The 20,331-nt window shown below is 64.2% G+C and overlaps 1 protein-coding gene across 1 annotated transcript in view; it reads left to right on the top strand.

Moving 5' to 3' along the window:
* The first annotated feature begins 6,331 nt into the window (after positions 1-6,331).
* MUC6 (mucin 6, oligomeric mucus/gel-forming) overlaps positions 6,332-20,331 on the top strand; it is a 36,695-nt gene continuing 22,695 nt past the window's right edge. Inside the window, exons 1-24 of the mRNA XM_063608025.1 lie at positions 6,332-8,371; positions 11,897-11,959; positions 13,090-13,330; positions 13,410-13,536; positions 13,876-13,966; positions 14,093-14,202; positions 14,369-14,576; positions 14,814-14,936; positions 15,534-15,654; positions 15,783-15,921; positions 15,999-16,103; positions 16,188-16,260; positions 16,366-16,503; positions 16,762-16,923; positions 17,090-17,184; positions 17,332-17,464; positions 17,632-17,881; positions 17,957-18,009; positions 18,100-18,209; positions 18,673-18,824; positions 19,010-19,151; positions 19,236-19,346; positions 19,784-19,969; positions 20,068-20,307. Coding sequence (XP_063464095.1) covers positions 8,320-8,371; positions 11,897-11,959; positions 13,090-13,330; positions 13,410-13,536; positions 13,876-13,966; positions 14,093-14,202; positions 14,369-14,576; positions 14,814-14,936; positions 15,534-15,654; positions 15,783-15,921; positions 15,999-16,103; positions 16,188-16,260; positions 16,366-16,503; positions 16,762-16,923; positions 17,090-17,184; positions 17,332-17,464; positions 17,632-17,881; positions 17,957-18,009; positions 18,100-18,209; positions 18,673-18,824; positions 19,010-19,151; positions 19,236-19,346; positions 19,784-19,969; positions 20,068-20,307 — 3,225 coding nt within the window. The 5' untranslated portion in view covers positions 6,332-8,319. The remainder of the gene's footprint in view (positions 8,372-11,896; positions 11,960-13,089; positions 13,331-13,409; positions 13,537-13,875; positions 13,967-14,092; positions 14,203-14,368; positions 14,577-14,813; positions 14,937-15,533; positions 15,655-15,782; positions 15,922-15,998; positions 16,104-16,187; positions 16,261-16,365; positions 16,504-16,761; positions 16,924-17,089; positions 17,185-17,331; positions 17,465-17,631; positions 17,882-17,956; positions 18,010-18,099; positions 18,210-18,672; positions 18,825-19,009; positions 19,152-19,235; positions 19,347-19,783; positions 19,970-20,067; positions 20,308-20,331) is intronic.

Genomic DNA, 20,331 nt, shown 5'->3' with positions numbered 1-20,331 from the left:
ATGTGTAAAGTAAAAATTAATACATTGGGCTTTGCCAAAATTAAGAACTTCGGCCAGTCTAGGTGGCGCACGCCTGTAATCCCAGCAATTTGGGAGGCCGAGGTGGGTGGATCACCTGAGGTCAGGAGCTTGAAACCAGCCTGACCATCATGGTGAAACCCCATCTCTACCAAAAATACAAAAATTAGCCAGGCGTGGTGGCGCTCACCTGTAGTCCCAACTACTCCGGAGGCTGAGGCAGGAGAATTGCCAGAACTGGAAAGGCAGAGGTTGCAGTGAGCCGAGATTGCACCATTGCACTCCAGCCTGGGCGGCAGAGCACGAGACTCCATCGAGAGAGAGAGAGAGAGAGAGAGAGGGAAGTAAGGGAGGGAGGGAGGGAGGGAGGGAAAGAAGGAAGGAAGGAAGGAAGGGAGGGAGGGAGGGAGAAGAAAGCAAGAAAGGAGGGAGGGAGGGAAAGAATGAACTTTCGCTCTTTTGAACAGAAGTTTTGACACTTAATAGTATCTTCTGACACTATTAAGAGACTAAAAAGACAAGCCCTGACTGGGAGAAAAATCTTTGCCAAGTTTGTATTTTTAGTGAAGGACTCGAATGCAGAATATATACAGAACTCTCAAAACTGAAGCAACCCAATTTTAAAATGGATGGACAAAACATTAGAACAGACACTTCATCAAAGAAGATACACAGAGGGCAAATAAACGCATGGAAAGATGCTCAACGCCATTAGTCGTTAGGAAAATTCAAATGAAAACCACAGTCAGATAGCACTGCACGCCTGTTAGAATGGCTAAAATTTTAAAAACGGACGACGTCAAGCATACAGGAGGGTGAGGAGGGGCTGGAACTCACATCACGGGTGGGAGGCACAATGGCACAGCCATGCCGGAAAACAGTTTGGCCGTTTCTGAAAAATTCAGACGCCAATCACGTGATCCAGCCAGTCCACACCGGGAGAAGTGGCAGCACATGCTCCTCTGAGACACGGACACACGTGTTCTAACTGCTTTGCTTGTAATTGCTGAAGCTGGATGAGCAGGTGAACAGGCTGCGCTCTGATGGACATCTGGGTCATTTCCAGTTTGGGGTTGTTACAAACACCTCCTGGGAGCATGTGTGCACACGCATCCGCCTCAGGCACTGGCCATGCCCCCAAGAGTCAGTGGCATCAGGACTGGAGGCCGCTGCCCACTACAGCGAGGGTGCACCTTGGCCACCAGTCTTGAGCCAGGGTCCGTGGGTAAGCTGGGGGGTGCTCCTCGGCCACCCTGCTTGTGCTCCTATCTGGGGGAGGGTTGGGGTTTGGGGGACCCCCGGGGAGCCGCTGAGACAGTGGACAGTGGACATGGGCTGCTCCGATGACCGGTCTCAGCCCCGATCAGCCCTGATGCCAGCTGGGAGGGCCTGAGCCTCTGGCTTCCCGGGGCCCCGAGCCCGGCTGTAGGGCCACGTCTGTGCCACCTGGGCTTCTGCCAGGCCTACGTGTTCTGGGCCCCCCACACCTGACTCTGCGGGCCATATGCACGGGGCTTCCCACGGGCCACACAGCACTCACGGCCGCTGGGCAGCAGATCAGGCCCAAGGCTCCCTTGGGCCGGCACCTGGTGTGAGTGGCCGGGAAACCCACCTGTTCCCGTCTGGCCTCCACTGTGTTTCCCCTGAACAACACCCGAAGAACCAGCTGTGGTGAGCCTGGGCGCTCCTCGACTCTCTGCAGGCCATGCCAGCCATGCCAGCGTCCCCCACGACCCTCTGGACCAGGACCTGCCCCGTCACCCCTGCTTGCCTGGGCCTCAGTGGCTGCCCCCACTGCACGTCCCACTGCCTGGAACGGGCCCTGGATGTGATTCCTGAGAGAGACTCGGGTCTGGCTGCAATACCTGGAGCTTTTCTGGGGAAAAAAACAAATTCTTCAAATTCTCTGCAGGATCTGTGGCCCCAACGCCATTGCTGGCAGAGGCACCTCTGCCGGGGCACCTGCCCAGACTCCACGCCAGCACACAGCACCACCGCCCCCAAGGCTGGCTCAGAGTCCCTTCCCCACCCCCAGCTCTGGTCCTCAGTTTACCCACCTCTCCCAGCTTACTCTAGGCCAGGTCACCTTCCAGCCTGGTCTCCGACACCTCCTGGTGACCTGGCCCCACGCCCCACCTCCTGGTGACCTGGCCCCACGCTCCACCTCCTGGTGACCTGGACCCACCCCCCACCCAGTCCTGCTCCTCACCTGGAGCCCTGGAAGCCCTTCTTCTCACCCTGGGCTTCCCAGGGCCCCCTTGCTGTGAGCTGCAGCTGCCCTCAGAGGCCATTTGACTTGTGCTTTTGGGGCCCTGCCGGGCTCCCCAGAGGGAGTCCTAAACGTCACCCCCATGAGAGGGATGAGGATTCCTGGGAGAGAGGTGGTCTCATGAGCCTCAGCTCCAGCTTGACCTCCACTCCCACTTGACCAGCAGCCTCCAGAGTCTGAGTCGGCAGCCCAGGGTCCCCCCACCCTCCTCAAAGCCCCCTCACCAGCCACCCTCGGAGAGCAAGCCCTTGCTAACTCCCCATCCAGCTGCGCTCACTGAGGGCAAAAGGCGGCCCGATAACCCCTGGCCCTGGGCAGTGTGGTGCCTCACGGCTGCCCGCCCGGAGCAGTCCAGGGGGTCTAGTTCCCAACAACCTTATCTGTTTGCATTTCACTCCGCATCCGCTGGTTATCAGCTCCAGAGCCCGGGCGGGGCAGTCAGCCAGACACCCAGCCGTCCCGGCAGCCTCTCCCTGTGCTCAGATGAGGGCGCCTTGGGTTCAGACCTGGAGTTGGCAACGCATGGACATCTCCCCCAGGACATCGGAGGTGCACCCCAGCCCTCAGGATCCTGGTCTTCCCCTCGGGGCTGGTGGGGCACAGCCACCCCCACTCTGAGGGCCTGGCAGGGCCGGCCTGCAAGGAAGGCTCTGTCCTGAGAGGGTCTGCCCAGGGCCCCATGCCAGGGGGTGAAACTCTCAGGGCAGGGAGCAGCTGGGGGCTCTGCACCCTCACCTGTGGCACACAGCCACCTCCCATGGGATGGGAAAAGGGGAGAAGGTATTTGGGGTGCCAGCTGGGGAGCTGACTCAGCCACCTACCCTGGGGCTCAGAGGTACCAGAGTCAGGTGTGAGAGGAGTTCAGGCCAGGGGCCTCTCCTGGGTGCCTGCCCAAGGCTACCGGCCGGCAATGCTCACCCGGGGAGGTAGGGGTCCCGCCCCAGCTAAGCTCCCACCTGGAGGGAGGAGTGGCCTGGCCAGGACCCCTCCTGTGCTGCTGCCTCAATGGCCCCGGCGGCCCATATCCTGCCCCCGCCCCAGGCTGAAACGTGCCCGCTCCTGAGGGCCCCAGCCTACCCTGAACTACTTCCCGCATGGGGCATAAGTAGACAAAAAGGACAAGGGCCTCTCTCTGGAGGAGGGCAGGTAGAAAGCTCCCCAGCCCTTTCTGGAACATGAGTCTACCTGCCTGGGCTGAGCCCAGCCTCAGGCAGTGGTTCCTGCCAGCTACTCCTCAACCCACCCTGGACAGGGGGGCCAGCCCACCATCCCAGCCACCTCCAGGCCCACCATCCCAGCCACCTCCAGGCCCAGCAGCTACCAGGGCCCCTCCCGCAGCCAGACGAGACCTTCGGTCCACTCAAGGCCACACAGTGGGCTGTGGGCAGTGGACAGCACAGGGCTGGGGCTGGGCTGGGGGTGGGGGCTGTGCGCACCTGAGTGTCCGGCTCCCAAAGGGGGTCCCGGGGATAGGGGGGAAGGGTAGTGCCCCCAAATCCCAGCCCAGGCACCAAGCAGTCAAGTCTGAAAGTGCAGACCGGTGGGTGCCCAGGGAGCCCTGGCCCTCTGAACATCACTGGACAGGGGCTGTGGGGTCTCATTGAGGGTGGGCTGGTGGTCGCCCGGGTGAGCTGCACTGCCCGGCCCTTGCAGCTGCCCTCCCAGGGTCACGCTGCCCCTCCCCAGGCCTTGGGGAGGGCCCTCACCTGTGGCATGCAGCTGGCTCTGTTTCTACCTCCAGCAGGGTGGACCCCAGCAGCTGGGGTCAGGGGGGTCTGCAGGGCTGGTGGAGAAGCAGGAGTTGAATAGGGAGGGGGATAGAGGCCAGAGGTCAGGGAGTGTCAGAGCCAGGCAGGGCCTCCTCTGAGGTGCTGGGGAGAATGAGGGGGTACCACACACTCGGGGCTGCAGGGCGGGGACCACGGCAGGCCAGATTCGATGGGGGTGGCTGCAGGCAAGAGCTGGACTAGGAGCGTTTCAACATGCTCAGGAGGCAAAACCGCAGGGTACTGGCAAGCTGGACAAGTCTATGGGGAGGTCACCAGTGACGTTCAGGGACAGGGGAGAGGGAGAGGACCCAGGGCCAGCCCCACCCAGCCACACAAGGGCCTTGGAGGGAGGGTGGGGCAGGTGACCTCACCCAGGCCTGACACCCCTTCCCTGCCATCCCCCTGCCCCTTGGGGGACCTTGCATCCAGCCGCTCTGTCCCCAGGGTCTCCAGGTTCCCACCGCCTCCCCAAGCAATGGGCTCCAGGACCTGGCACAGGGTCAGTGCCTCCCAAGACATCGGGCATCCGGATCAACAGGAAGCCGTGACGCGCCCCCTCGGGCATGCACCTGGGCACTGGCTGGCCAAATTGAGCTCTGCCGGCCGGCACTGGGCCCGCGCCTCGGATGGGGAATGGCAGCGATCCAAGCCCAGGTGCATTCCCACTCCCAGGGTTGAAATCTTTCCCAAACACTCCCCAAACCCACAGTTTTCAGTCCTTTGATCTGATGGGAACCAGCTGCCAAGCCTCAGGGGGTGAAGCCCCACCTGTTCTCCTCCAGGGGACGTCACACCTGACCACAGGGCCCAGCGGGGCATGGGTAGGGAAGGGGCTGGCCGAGGGGCAGGGGGCCACCAGCAGGTCCATCCCAGCGCCTCTGTGAACACGAGTCCCAGCAGACCCAGGGCCTCAGCCTCCTGTGAGGGGAGCCCGAGTCCGTTCCAGAGCCTTCTGGAGACACCTGCAGGGGTGAAGGCCTCAAGTCCAAGTGAAGGTCTGCTCACACCTGTCCAGGGAGCCCCGCGGGTCTAGGAGCCAGCGCCCACCCTCACGGTTCAGCCGGGAAGCTGGGGTCCGGGGCCCACCCTGACTCCCGCTTCACAGCCACACCAGGCCCGGAGTGACCACTGTTCAGGGCCAGGCCACTCAGACGGACACAGAGGGCGGGGCCAGCGCTGGGCATGAGAGGGGACAATCACCCACTTGTCCAGTCCTCAGGCCCTGTTCTCCAGCCAGGCCCACAGGACGTGGCTCCTATCACCAGGTTGCTCCAGGAACAACACCTCGCACGCTTATCTCCCCCACTGCTCAGCGCATTCAAGCGCTCCCCAGCCAGGACAGAAACGCCGCTCCCAGCCATTTGCCACCAAGCGAGTGCATTGAGAGAGACAGACCCCCAGGCTCTGGAGGCCCCATGGTGCCACGATGGAGCCCCCACCAGGGTGCGGGGCCAGGGCCTTCTACACACCCCTGAGTGGCCATGAGATCATGGGGACAATAAATTCTGGGATGCACAGCTTTCACCAGAAATTCAACATATACACACACGCACACACACAGGCATGCACAGGTACACATGTGCACACGCAGGCACACACATGCACTCACAGGCACACACATGTAAACACACGCACTCAGGCACACAGGTACACAGGCACAAACACGCACTCACACAGGCACACACAGGCACGTGCACACACACGCACACACATGCACCACAGGCACACATGTGCACACACAGGCACACATGCGCACACAGGCACACAGGTGCACACACAGGCACACATGCGCACACAGGCACACAGGTGCACACAGGCAGGCACTCACGTGCACACAGGCACACACGTACACATGCACACACACAAATGCACACACACAGGTACACGTGCACGCACACATATGCATATGCGCACACACACACATACACAATCATCACACACCTGCCAGCGGGCATCTTCACCACAGGCCCAGTGGGCAGCCCCATTGCAGGCTGGTGGCATCCAGCCCCCACCCGCCCCACACCTGTGCAAGCTGCAGGGATCCCCCAATTCTAGAGGACACTGGGGACTCACATGCTGAACGTCACGGCCATAATCTTCAAGGTCAGGGGTCTCTGCCACTTTACAGCTGGGAAATGGAAGCCTCAGTGGCCAGGACCCGAAGCCCTACAGGCCTGGCCGGGGAACCAGTGTCCACTGGCTCTCACCCCCAACCCACCCCTGCCCCTACATTCAAAGCTTCATAGGATCCCTCCTGAGAACCTGAGCTCGGTTCTCACAAGCCCAGACAGGTGGTCAGACGAGCACAACCGCCGGGCTGATGCGGCCACAGGGCTCCCAGCCATGCCACCTGCCCATGAGGTCCCTTTTGGCACCGGCTGCCCTGGTGCAGCGACCCACCCAGGGAAGGAGGCCCTAAGATCTCTGCCCCTCATCATCCCCACCTCGAGCCCGGGCTGAGAGGCCCCAGCTCAGAACGAGGGCCAGCTGTGAGCCCTGCGTCCATCCAGCCTCTCAGCATGACAGGGCAAGGGCCTCACTCCTGTGCCTCAGTTTCTCATCTGAACCACAGGGACCACTGAGCGTGTTAAGAAGGGACAGCCAAGGCTGGACACGGTGGCTCACGCCTGTCATCTCAGCACTCTGGGAGGCTGAGGCAGGAGGATCTCTTGAGTCCAGGAGTTCAAGGCCAGCCTGGACAACAAAGTGAGACCTCGTCTCTACAAAACTGAAAAATTAAAAAGAAGAACAGATGAGAGCAGAACACCCAGAATGCCTGGTGTGGGGCTCCTGGTAGGGGGCAGCACACATACTGCAATTTCCTACAAAAGCAACTTATTGTAACTTCAAGCAACGTTCCACAATACTGAAGCTGATTTAAGTGAAACACGCGACACCTACTGTGTGTGGCACGCGTGGCCCTGGGGCCTCTTCCGGGGGCAGGTGGGGCAGCTCCCAGGCATGTGGGCACAGGTGGGACAGAGTTGGCAGGCCCGGGTCCCAGCCAGCGGGCTCAGCTTACCTGTGGGACAGGGGTGCAGCCCCATGTGGGGAGCCCGACCCAGGGAGACCAGGCGGCCTCGGAGTCCCTCCTGGCTCAGGCCGGGATGCTGACGTGTGGTGGGAGCAGCCCCGAGGCCAGCGAGGGCTCCTGTCGGAGTCGGGGACCAAAATCCCCTTTGGGAGGGGTCCCTGGGCTGCCAAACGAGGCTGAGGCAATCCTGGTGACCGCTCAGACCTCCACCTCCCTCCCCGCCGCCAGCCACCGGCACCACCCCGATGTCACCAGACCTTGCCCTGTCCCCGGCCCCTCAGGCGTGGCACGTGCCTCCACAGGCAAGGCCCCCTGGTCATCCCAGTCCCTGCCCCTCTGCCTGAAGGGGTCAGGAGCATACCGGCGACCCCACAGCCCCGCAGAGATGCCCCAGCAGACGAGCAGCCCCTGAGTTCCTGTCCTCAAGACGGCTGCCAACAGCGCTCGAAGGGGGAAGAAAACAGCCGTGGAGGGGTCTTCAGGAGCAAGCCTGGGACCTGGCGGGCTGCAGAGACACGGTAGCTCCTCAGGCCTCCAGGGCAGCCTGTCTAAGCCCCAAGGCCGCTGCCTGTCCCAGACGGCGGAGCCCCTGCTCCCCAACACCCCCTGGCAAGGTCCCTCCCGCTGGGTGATCTTTCCTGTTGGGCAGGGAACTCGGGGTGGGCCCGGGGCCCTTCAGGGGGTGCTGGGATTCAGGGTGAGGGGTGGGCCCAGTGCCCCTCAGGGGGTCCTGGGATTCAGGTGCAGCAGGGTTCCCCCCAAGCTGGGTCAGCACTGGGCTCCCCGGAAGGGGCAGAGCAGGTGCCCCAGGGCCCCCAACCTCCCCCAACAGGCCCATCCCGGCCACCAGGCGTGTGGCTGACAGTGCCCACGTTGACCCAGCAGTGGGGAGGACCCGGGCCAGGATGGCCCCCATGCAGGGGGTGTTTGCAGGACCTTTGGGGGCGTGCGTGCGTCAGCCCCCCGCTGGGAGTGGGTGATAATGGGGCCGCTGCCTGCAGGATTTTCCAAAGACAGCCGAGTCCTGATAAAGCAGGCCCAGATCCTGTTTGGCCGCCGCGGCGCCCGCCGGCAGTGGTGATTAAGGGGCTGGACCACGGGGCGCAGGCAGGTGCGGCGGGGGAGGGCCCGCCAGCCTATATAAGGGACCCAGGACCGGCCGTTGGAGCCGCACGGGTGGCAGCAGCAGGCCTGCCGGGCCCAGCGCGAGCTCCTCTCCACTGTGCACCATGGTCCAGCGGTGGCTGCTGCTGTCCTGCTGCGGAGCCCTGCTCAGCGCTGGTGAGTGAGGTCGAGGGGCGCCGGACACTGCAGTGCCCTCAGAGGGGCCCTGTGTGCGGGGGTCTCTGGGCCTTCTCGCCTCGACAACTCGGCTAGTCCACATGGACACTGATGGACGGGAGGCCCCAACTCGGCTCCGTGACCAGCCCCCGCTGCCAGGCCCGGGTCCCCCCAGCGGCCGCGGCGCTGGGCTCTGCCAATTGGGGTCAGGGACCCCATGGGGCCTGGGCAGGGACGCCCTCCTGTGAGCTGGCACAGCGGCCAGCGGGGGAGGACGCTCGGCTGGAGTGGGGTCCGGAACTCCCGCGGGAACAGTGGGCAGGTGTGCTGGTGCCCAGGCCTGGCGCTCTCCCTCCCCGAGCGGGGTCCTGAGTCCTGAGAGGTCTCTGGAGTGTGGGGGACAGAGACACAGTCTCTGCTGCCCTGGGCCTCGTTTCCTAGTCTACAGAAGTGGGGGACGCTGCCTCCCCTGGTGTGGCCGCCATGGGGGGAAGAGGGGGGAAGGTGTACGGCCATCCTGGGCTCAGAACCGCCGCAGGCAGCCTGCCCTCTCCCCCGCGCTCCCCTACCCAGCTCGGGCAGGATCCAGGAGGGACTGACATCCTGGATCCTCTGCCAACCGCCTGCCCTGCGGCTGCTGCAGGTGGCCATCAGTCCCTCCCCAGGCCCCCAGAAGAAGCCAGCCCCAAGGAGTCCCTCTGTGGCCGCAGCCTGAGACCTGGGGAGACCCCTCTTGCCAACCAAGTCACCAGCCCAAGGGCCTCTGTGTTCCGTGCTCCTCCTTCCTCTCCAAGCTGGCCCCTGACCCTCCTCCACAGCCGGGAGCCCCCTGGGGTGGACGCTGGCGTGACAGAGCTCACCCTCGGAGCTGCTGCCAACCTGGGCGCCTCGGGCTCAGAGCACAGTGGGACCCCCCCAGGGGTGTCCCACTGTAGGGCGACCCAAGCCCGCCCCACCCCTTCTCTCCTTTGAAGCCCCTTCCCCACCACGCCGGGCACCACCCTTCAACCGTGGGAGATGTGGGGGTCTCTGAGCCCGCTCCCCACCACGCCGGGCACCACCCTTCAACTGTAGGAGATATGGGGGTCTCTGAGCCCGCTCCCTACCATGCCGGGCACCACCCTTCAACCGTGGGAGATATGGGGGTCTCTGAGCCCTCCCAGCGGTGCCCTCTGCTTGGGACCCCAGCCCCTACCTGCACACCTGGCACAGCTTGGGGACAAGTGCCAGGAAGTGGGGCTGAACTTGCAGCAGAGTGCGACCCCTAGTCCCTCGGGCCACCACCCTGGAGCCAGGGAGGGAGGTGTGGTGAGGCCCAGAGAGGCTGGAGGTCTGGGCTGTGGGCAGTGCAGAGGGTGGAGGGCCAAGTGGGGGTGTCCACCCGTCACCCCAGCAAATAATCTCTGAGCGCCATCTCTGCCAACATGGGAGGGGCCTCAGCCAGCAGAGTGTGGGGTCGGACAGACGGGCTGCAGGCCTGGGCCGAGGTGGGCCGGGAGGCAGGGGTGGGCGGCCGCCAAGCATGCAGAAGGAACAGTGCGCACCTGCCGCCTCGTGCTCGTCCAGGGGCTGAGAGGCCGGGGGTGGCGGACCAACCCGCCCAGATGCCCATGCACCTGGCCAAGGGATCAGCCGAGGGGAAGCACAGCCAGTCTGGGCAGGAAGGCAGGAGCCTCCCGCTGGACTTCAGAGCTGGAGGCAGCCGACTTGGAGCCAGTGGACTCGGGGAAGCTCCTGCAGGTGGGGCAGGGCGAGGGCGGCGGGGGGTGCAGGGGATGCAGCAATGAGGCACCCACCTGGGGCAGTGGAGCCAGCCTGGCAGGGCTGAGGGCACCGAAACACAGGCCCGAGGTGTCTGTGCTACAGTGGGGACGGCCCCCAAGTGCCATCCCCCATCAGAAAGGTGGAGAAACTGAGTTGCAGGGGGCATTGCCCAGGGGAGACCGGTCACAGCTCCGCAGCCTCCAGAGGTGCTGGCCCAGGGGCAGGCAGCCAACTCCTCCTCCCGCTCAGAGCTCTCCCACCCCTCCCCCACCAGAGGCCAGCGAGGGCCCCGTCCCAGGAACCACTGAGTTCCATGGCTGAGGGTTCGGTGTGCTGCGCACTCCTGCAGCAGGTGCTCTGAGCCCTGTGGATCATCCCTGGAAGGAATGGCGGGGGGCTGAGGACCATGACACCTACTGGGACCCCCAGGAGGGGGATGGGTGAGGGGGTAGGTGCTCGCCAGGCTCAGGGCCCAGCATGAGCCACCCCCACCCCAGTCTGGAGTAAACTCATACACTGGGGATAAGCCAGGTGCAACCCATCAGAAAACGATCTCAAGGCCAAAGGGGACCACAGCCAAATATGTGTCCCACATAGCCAAGGCTGGCATTCTTCTTAAATCCAGTCACTCAAATACCCGACCTCCTGCCTGTGCCAGAGAGGACTCACCCAGGCGGCCAAGGAGCAGGCAGCCTGGCTCCTCCCTGGACCGCAGTTAACACCATCTCCCAGCTGACAGGCCCCTGCCCCTGCGTCACCGGAGACACAGGTGTCCAGCGGTAATGGGGGCAGCATCAAGTAAGTCCCAGAAAGTGGGCAGAGCCCAGGGTGAGAGCACAGGTGAGGAGTGGCAGGAACGGGATCTCTGAGCTACATCTGGAAGGAGGTGCTGTGAGTGCCCTGCTAACCAATGGGCAGGGGCAAGGAGGGTCCCGGCCCCAAGAAGGGCCTGGAGAGGTCACGGGTCCTGCTCAGGTGCCGCACCACCACTCGGACATCGGGGGCTCATGGGAGCCACAGGAAGGGTCATAGTCCCGGAGGCAGGGTCCGGGGAGTTACCCAGAGGTGGGAGAAGTCTCCCTCTGGGTAAAGGGGGTGGGACGTGGGGGGTGTTGGTCCCACCCCAGCCTCTGGGAGTCAGGGTGGGACGTCCCCCGCTGCCCTGCCCTGGAGTCACCGTGACTGGGCTATCTGGACGTTTCTCTGACAACAGTGGCCTCAGTGCCAGGCCTGACATCAAGGCTGTCTCAAGGCTGACATGCAGGAAAGTGGCCATGTTTAGAGCCCCGGAGCCACCGAGAGCAGGGAGAACCGGCTGTGGGGCCTTGGCGCAGACCCCTCAGGGAAACCAGGCGGCCAAGCTGGGGAGGTGGGCACAGCCTGCTCTGTCGGCTCTGCTGTCAAGCCCCTGCCACCCACACCAGCCCCTCCTCGCCCCACCCAGAAGCCCCAGGGATGAGTACCCTGCACACAGGGTGCCTGTCATCTGCCGAACCCCGAGGGGCTGACGGCTGAACTGGGACTGAGTGGATGAACGAGGAAGTGAACGAGAGCAGGGAAGGAAGCTGGGGCTCGTGAAGGACAGCATGGGAGGCCAAGCGCTTGGCTTGCTGTTGAGGCCTCGAGCCCCACGGGCCATGGACACTTCTCGCACGCCGAGTGTGTGCAGGGAAACGGGCGGAGCAGCCCTGAGCAGAGGTGAGCGGCGCCCTCAGGGATGACGGGGTAGCCCCACACCGACTGCGGGTCCCGTCCACACAGGTCTGGCTAACACCTCCTACACCAGCCCAGGCCTCCAGAGGCTGAAGGACTCTCCGCAGACAGGTAAGAACACAGCGGCCACTGATCCTGCCGCCCAGACCACCCAGGCCCGGTGTGCAGGAGAGAGGGGCCCAGAGCCCAGGTCACCCCCAAGACACACACATCCAACACACATATATGCACCAACATGAACACACATGCACATACACCTAACACACACACACATACCCAATATACACATGCACACACACCTGACACGCATACACATGTACATGACACAGATGCATGAGCACACATCACACACACACCCAACACACTCTACACAGACACACAACCCAACACACATGCATACACATGTACATGACACAGATGCATGAGCACACGTCACACACACACCCAACACACTCTACACAGACACACAACCCAACACACATGCATACACATGTACATGACACAGATGCATGAGCACACGTCACACACACACCCAACACTCTACACAGATACACAACCCAACACACATGCACACACACCCAACACAACCTACACAAACACACCTGACATACACATGCACACACACCCAACACCCATGCACACACATCCCAGACAAGCAAACATGTACACTTACAACACGCACGACTTACACATGCGCACGTACCCAACACACACACACCCTACACACGCACCCTACGCACGCACCCTATGTACACACCCTACACACCTGAGACACGCACCCAACACACACACACACCCCGAATGCACACACATGCACTCGACACACATGCCCAGCTCACACAAACACACATGTGCACGTAACACAATCACACCCAACACACATGCAAGTGTATATCTCACACGCCTACACAGCCCTCCAACACACACACCCACAATGCACATGGACACACCTGACACGTATGCACACACCCGAGACACGCACATACGTGCACACACGTGCGCACACACAACACACATACGTGTACCCCCACACACGTGTGTACACATGCCCACAGCGGTGCTGACTCCTGGCCAGGCATATACCATAGCACTCAGGTTCATCGGATGTCTGGGGTTTCCACAGCCTGGCCCCAACTCAAAAACCCTGGCCCAGGGAGACGAGTGACCTCTCTGCCTGCCCCAGCCCTGCCTGGCCAGGATGGTGGGGACACAGGGCTGTGTGAGCACTGCTCTCTCTGTAGCCCCGGACAAAGGCCAGTGCTCCACGTGGGGGGCTGGTCACTTCTCCACCTTCGACCACCACGTGTACGACTTCTCGGGGACGTGCAACTACCTCTTCGCGGCCACCTGCAAGGACGCCTTCCCCACCTTCAGTGTCCAGCTGCGGCGAGGCCCAGACGGGAGCATCTCGCGGATCATCGTGGAGCTGGGGGCCTCCGTCGTCACTGTGAGCGAAGCCACCATCTCAGTCAAGGACATCGGGTAGGTCAGGTGGGCCGGGGCCCAGGGGCTCAGGGGCTGGAGGACTGAGGAGCGACCACCGACTTCCCTTGCCCCACAGGGTCATCAGCCTGCCCTATACCAGCAATGGACTCCAGATCACACCCTTCGGCCAGAGCGTGCGGCTGGTGGCCAAGCAGCTGGAGCTGGAGCTGGAAGTCGTGTGGGGTCCTGACAGCCACCTCATGGTGAGGAGAGAGGGGCCAGGGTGGGTCTGGAGACCCGCAGCACTGGGGGGCAGGTGGGACTTGGGAGGGGCTGCCCTCCTTGGGGGTCCCAGCCAGCCCTCAGGCTGCCATGCAGCCAGGCCCTTCGTGCCAAGCAGTGCTGACCCCTGACCAGCAACATGAGCCAGGACTGGGTTTTGTGGGTGACTCGGCTTCTCCACTGGAAAATTAGGCTCCCATAAGAAGAGGCAGATGAGCAGGTGGGGGGATGGTGGGGGCTCTGGGTCCAGCAGCAGGAACTGAGAGCCCTCCACAGCAGATGAGGGGCCCCCTGGCCCCCAGCAGAGCCGTCTCCCACAGGTTCTGGTGGAGCGGAAGTACATGGGTCAGATGTGCGGGCTCTGCGGGAACTTTGACGGGAAGGTGACCAACGAGTTTGTCAGTGAGGAGGGTAGGTGGGGGCAGGGCTGGGGGGCCTCTGGGGGGGCCTCTGGGGGGCCCTCTAGGTGGGGGGCAGGGCAGGGGGGGCCTCTGAGGCCCAGCCCCCACGGTACTGACCCCCGTTCTGCACCCCCAGGCAAGTTCCTGGAACCCCACAAGTTCGCTGCCCTCCAGAAGCTGGACGACCCCGGCGAGATCTGCACCTTCCAGGACATCCCTAGCACCCACGTCCGGCAGGCCCAGCACGTAAGCAAGGGGGCTCCAGGTGGGGCTGACCCCAGGTCTGACAGGGTCGCCGAGACCACCAAGGGCCCCCACAAGCAGCCCCATCACAGACACCCTGCCCGACCTCCCCAGTCGTGGTGGCATGGGGTGTGGCCTTTGCCCCCATGACCCTGAGTGGCCCCCCCAGGCCCGGATCTGCACCCAGCTGCTGACCCTGGTGGCCCCTGAGTGCAGCGTGTCCAAGGAGCCCTTCGTGCTAAGCTGCCAGGCGGACGTGGCCGCAGCCCCCCAGCCAGGCCCTCAGAACAGCAGCTGTGCCACCCTGTCCGAGTACTCCCGCCAGTGCAGCATGGTGGGCCAGCCGGTCCGCCGCTGGCGGGGCCCCGGCCTGTGCTGTGAGTCCAGGGAAGGGAGTGGGAGGGGCCGGGAGGCCGAGGGCTCCAGACCCAGCTCTCCCAGCCCCTGGACTGCCTGACGTGACGCCTGCATCCCTCCTGGTCTGAGAGACAGGAGATCCTCGCTGCTGCTTCTAGATGGAGGAGGGGCTGGGCTAAGTCCTCCACTAAGCTGGGGTGGGGCAGGGAGGGGTGGGGGGGGTGGGACCCTCTCACCGGAGCCGCATGTGCCCACAGCCGTGGGTCAGTGCCCAGCCAACCAGGTGTACCAGGAGTGCGGCTCGGCCTGCGTGAAGACCTGCTCCAACCCACAGCACAGCTGCTCCAGTTCCTGCACCTTCGGGTGCTTCTGCCCGGAAGGTGAGGGCAGTCGCAGGCACTCTCTCTCTCCGGGACCCCTAGAGAGAGCCCAGAGACAAGGGGACGTCAGACCCCACCCACCACGACCCGGCTCACCCCAACATTCTGCCGCCTGAGTCCCAGCTCCGGTGCCTCTTGCCCTGGGACAGGCTTTTCCCGCCTGGACGCTTACAGCCTGCAGGTCCCCCAGCCACGGCCACCCCTGCAAACCCACGGGCGATGAGGGCTGCTCACTGCGGTCTGGGAGCTGCCGAGGGAAGGCAGGGTTTGAGCCGGGCCCAAGGGACAGTTACACGTCCCTGCCTGCTGGAGGCCACCACTCACCAGGAACCTGGGCCGGGCACATTGGCACGAGGGGCTGTGCACGCCCAGGGCCTGGCATAGAGTTGCGAATGCAAGTGCAGCTGGAGAGAGGTCATGGCCCAGGCTGGAGGGGGCGTCTCCCTGGAGCCAGGCCGGAGGGGCGTCTCCCTGGAGCCAGACTGGAGGGGGCGTCTCCCTGGAGCCAGGCTGGAGGGGGCGTCTCCCTGGAGCCAGAGAGGGGAGAGTGGGAGGCAGTCAGTCCCACCCAAGCCCCAAGAAGACCCTCTCCTGCAGGTACGGTCCTGAATGACCTCTCCAATAACCACACCTGCGTGCCCGTCACCCAGTGCCCCTGTGTGCTCCACGGCGCCATGTATGCCCCCGGGGAGGTCACAATAGCCGCCTGCCAAACCTGGTGAGTGAGGCGCCGGAGGGGGCTCTGGCCGGCCGGCAGGGGTTCCGCTGGCCTAGGGCGGGCAGGGGTGTGCTGTCCGGCTCCAGCGGCCCTACCCACCATGCCGCTGCCCCCACACCCACCCACAGCCGGTGCACCCTGGGCCGCTGGGCGTGCACAGAGCGGCCGTGCCCCGGACACTGCTCCCTGGAAGGTGGCTCCTTTGTTACCACGTTTGACGCCAGGCCCTACCGCTTCCACGGCACCTGCACCTACATCCTCCTCCAGGTAGGACGAGCCCTGTGGCCCGTGGGGAGGGGCACTCCCGGTGACCCCACCCGTGTCTGAGCCCCACCCCCTCGCAGAGCCCCCAGCTTCCCGAGGATGGTGCCCTCATGGCTGTGTACGACAAGTCCGGCTTCTCACACTCCGAGACCTCCCTGGTGGCTGTGGTCTACCTCTCCAGGCAGGTAAGGCCTTTCCTGAGCCCATCCCTGCCAGCAGGGCTCCGCTCCCTGGTGCCTGCACCCTGACTCAGGCCACCCTCTCTCCAGGACAAAATTGTGATCTCTCAGGATGAGGTGGTCACCAACAACGGAGAAGCCAAGTGGCTGCCATACAAGACTCGTACGTCCTGGCCCAGTCCGTGGCCCCCCAGAGCTGTGCCTTCGGGGCGGGCTGCAGTGGGTGGGGAGGGAGCCCAGACGGCCCACTGAGCACTGCGTCCTGCAGGCAACATCACGGTCTTCAGGCAGACGTCCACCCACCTCCAGATGGCCACCAGCTTCGGGCTGGAGCTCGTGGTCCAGCTGCGCCCCATCTTCCAGGCCTACGTCACTGTTGGGCCCCAGTTCAGAGGTCAGACCAGAGGTGAGTCCCTGCCTCTCCAGGTGGCCCTGTTGCCTCATCCCTACAGGGTCTGGCCATGACCAGGGGAGGAGAAAGGTCCAAGAGAGGTTCACACAACCCTCTGTGTCCGGGGAGCCCCCAGGGGTAACAGGCACGTGTGGCCCACGCAGCCTCTCACCCAGGGCGCTGTTAGAGGAAGGACGGGAGCTCCAGGGCGTGTGGGCAGGAATGGGTGCAGGAGGGATGGGTTCAAGTCGAGCTCACGCCCCGCCGGCTCAGGGCTCTGCGGCAACTTCAACGGGGACACAACGGATGACTTCACCACCAGCATGGGTATCGCCGAGGGCACCGCCTCGCTGTTTGTGGACTCCTGGCGGGCGGGGAACTGTCCGGCCGCTCTGGAGCGTGAGACTGACCCCTGCTCCATGAGCCAGCTCAACAGTGAGTGTCCGGCCCCCCACTCCCCCGGCTGCCCCCCCAGCGCCCACAGTTCTGACAGACCCCTGGACTCGACCACAGGCCCAGCTGCCAGGGTGGGGGGTCCCTGGGAGGAGCCGTAGCTGGAATGGGAGGGGCCGGGACTCACACCTGGGCCTGTCATCCCCAGAGGTGTGTGCGGAGACCCACTGCTCCGTGCTGCTGAGGACAGGCACGGTGTTCGAGAGGTGCCACGCCACAGTGAACCCTGCACCCTTCTACAAGGTGAGGGCCCGAGGGCGTCTTGGGAGGGCTGCAGGGGAGGCCGTGGTGGCTGAGAAGGTCTCAGGCACCCAAGGGAATAGGTTTGGGACCCCCATGTCCCCAGGGCAGGGTGCCTGCCACCAGCCCATGCTGGCTGTCTGCCCGCAGAGGTGCGTGTACCAGGCCTGCAACTACGAGGAGACCTTTCCCCACATCTGTGCCGCCCTGGGCAACTACGTACACGCCTGCTCCTCGCGGGGCGTCCTGCTCTGGGGCTGGAGAAGCAGTGTGGACAACTGCAGTGAGTGCCCGACGGGGCTTAAGCAGGGTCACGGCAGGCTGGGCTCACGAGGGGGTGTCCTGGGACCCCAAGCTCTGAGGCTCTGCAGTGCCCGGCAGGCAGGGGAACCCGAGATCGCCCTCCCGGCCGCCCCCTCCCGGAGGGTCTAATGCCCGGGTCCCCCACAGCCATCCCCTGCACGGGTAACACCACCTTCAGCTACAACAGCCAAGCCTGTGAGCGCACCTGCCTGTCGCTGTCGGACCGTGCCACCGAGTGCCACCACAGCACCGTGCCTGTGGACGGTTGCAACTGCCCCGATGGCACCTACCTGAACCACAAGGGCGAGTGTGTGCGCAAGGCCCAGTGCCCGTGCATACTGGAGGGTTACAAGTTCATCCTGGCCGAGCAGTCCACTGTCTTCAACGGCGTCACCTGGTGAGGGACCGGGCAGGGGCCAGGCAGGGGGGTCCCTGCCAGGTCCCGGGGTCTCACGCAGCCTCTCTCTTGCAGCCACTGCATCAACGGGCGGCTGAGTTGCCTGCAGCGGCCACAGATGTTCCTGGGTACGTACAGCAGCGCTGGCCGCAGGCTGGGACTGTGAGGGGCCCCGGCTTCCTCTGAGTGTCCTGACCGCGCACCCCTCTTTCCTGCAGCCTCCTGCCAGGCCCCTAAGACCTTCAAGTCCTGCAGCCAGTCCTCCGAGAACAAGTTTGGGGCAGCCTGTGCCCCCACATGCCAGATGCTGGCCACCGGTGTTGCCTGTGTAAGGGGGCGTGCAAGGAGCAGGGACAACGCCCGGGCCCCAGCTGAGCCATGAGGGGGTTTCCACAGAACTCCGGGAGACCCAGCCGCGTTCTGCCCTGCGGCGGGTGCCTGGGGCTGGCCACGAGGTGGGAGCGGCCCTGTGGCCAGGCAGCTGGAGGCCCCGGGGGCTCATCTGCAGGGCTCCCTAAGGACAAGTGGGCACCAGCTTGGGGAGGGTGGGCTGCCCATGTGTGGGAGTGGGTACAGCAGCCCAGCCGTGTGCACTGGGTCCCAGGACCTTCCACGAGGAGGGGGAAGCTTTGCTAAGGCAGTAAGCCCAGCTGCCCACAAAGGCCACAGAGCAGGGCTGTATTCAGGGAGAGGGCCTGGGAGACACGCCGGGCAGTCTCAGAGGGGCCCAGGGCTGGGCAGCAGCTGGCTGAGGCCACCCTCCCAGGAGCTGCTGACCTGCCTCCCTCCAGGTGCCCACCAAGTGTGAGCCTGGCTGTGTCTGCGCCGAGGGCCTCTACGAGAATGCCGACGGGCAGTGTGTGCCCCCCGAGGAGTGCCCATGTGAGTTCTCGGGGGTCTCCTACCCTGGAGGAGCTGAGCTCCACACTGACTGCAGGACCTGGTGAGACAAAGCCTCGCTTCAGACGCCCTGGGCTCCTGGGGCCATCTGGGGCAGGCGGAGGCTGCCCGGGGTGGGGCTGTCCCAGAGGCGGGGGCATCCAGAGGTGCAGTCTGGCCTCTCCAGGGACCACACCCAGTATGGCAGGAGGGCCACAGGCCCACCACCCACACCTGCTGTCTCCACAGCTCCTGCTCAAGGGGGAGGTGGGCCTGTCAGCTGGGCACCCACTGCCCGTCCACCTGCACCCTCTACGGGGAGGGCCACGTCATCACCTTCGACGGCCAGCGCTTCGTATTTGACGGCAACTGCGAGTACATCCTGGCCACGGTAACCATCGGGCGCAGGGCCACAGGGGCCGGGGACCCAGAGGCACGGCCTCCAGGGCTCCTCCTCAGCGCCCTCTCCCTGCAGGACGTCTGTGGTGTCAACAATTCACAGCCCACCTTCAAGATCCTGACAGAGAACGTCATCTGTGGGAACTCCGGGGTCACATGCTCACGGGCCATCAAGATCTTCCTGGGGGTGAGCAGCCAGGCAGACTCTGGCAGGGCAGGACGGGCGGTAGGGGGCCCTGCCACACAGCTGGATCCTGCGCACTGGAGCCTCCAGGTCCTGCCCCGAGATGCAGCCCTCCCCGCCTGCCTCTCCTTGAGGGGTGCCTGCTGCCCCTCCCTGGCCAGACGCTCAGGACCATGGGTGCTTGTGCCCCACAAGGTTTCAGGGACTGCAGAATGTCTCCCAGGCAGAGGGGAGGGACTCTCCAGGAAGCCCGAGCTTCAGCCCTCAGCCCTGTTCCAGGCATGCCAGGCCCTTCTGCCCCAAGCTGGCTCTCAGCAGGCGCTCCTGTGCATGGCCTTAACAGACCTGGGCAGCTCTGTCTCCGAGAGCTCGGTCCAGCACAGCCGTGCCGGGGGCCGGGGGAGACAGACAGGCAGTCCTATGCCAACCCCACCCCACAGGGCCTGTCCGTGGTGCTGGCGGACAGAAACTACACAGTCACCGGGGAGGAGCCCCACGTGCAGCTCGGGGTGACGCCGGGTGCGCTGAGCCTTGTCGTGGACATCAGCATCCCCGGGAGGTACAACCTGACGCTCATCTGGAACAGGCACATGACCGTCCTCATCAGGATCGCCCGTGCCTCCCAGGTACCGCGCGCCCTCTGCCTCCTCCCAGGCCCTCCCTGATGCAGGGTTGGAGACAGATGGCACGGCCCCCGGGCCCGGCCTGATGCCGCCGTCTGCAGGATCCCCTCTGCGGCTTGTGTGGCAACTTCAACGGGAACATGAAGGACGACTTCGAGACGCGCAGCAGGTATGTGGCGTCCAGCGAGCTGGAGTTCGTGAACTCGTGGAAGGAGAGCCCGCTGTGCGGGGACGTGAGCTTCGTGGCGGACCCCTGCAGTCTCAATGCCTTCCGGCGCTCCTGGGCCGAGCGCAAGTGCAGCATCATCAACAGCCAGACCTTCGCCGCCTGCCACAGCAAGGTGGGCACCGGGCATGAGGGCTGT

Source organism: Pan paniscus, chromosome 9 (genome assembly GCF_029289425.2).
Source record: "Pan paniscus chromosome 9, NHGRI_mPanPan1-v2.0_pri, whole genome shotgun sequence".
In the NCBI taxonomy this organism is placed as follows: domain Eukaryota; kingdom Metazoa; phylum Chordata; class Mammalia; order Primates; family Hominidae; genus Pan; species Pan paniscus.
This window is presented reverse-complemented; position numbering and strand designations above follow the sequence as displayed.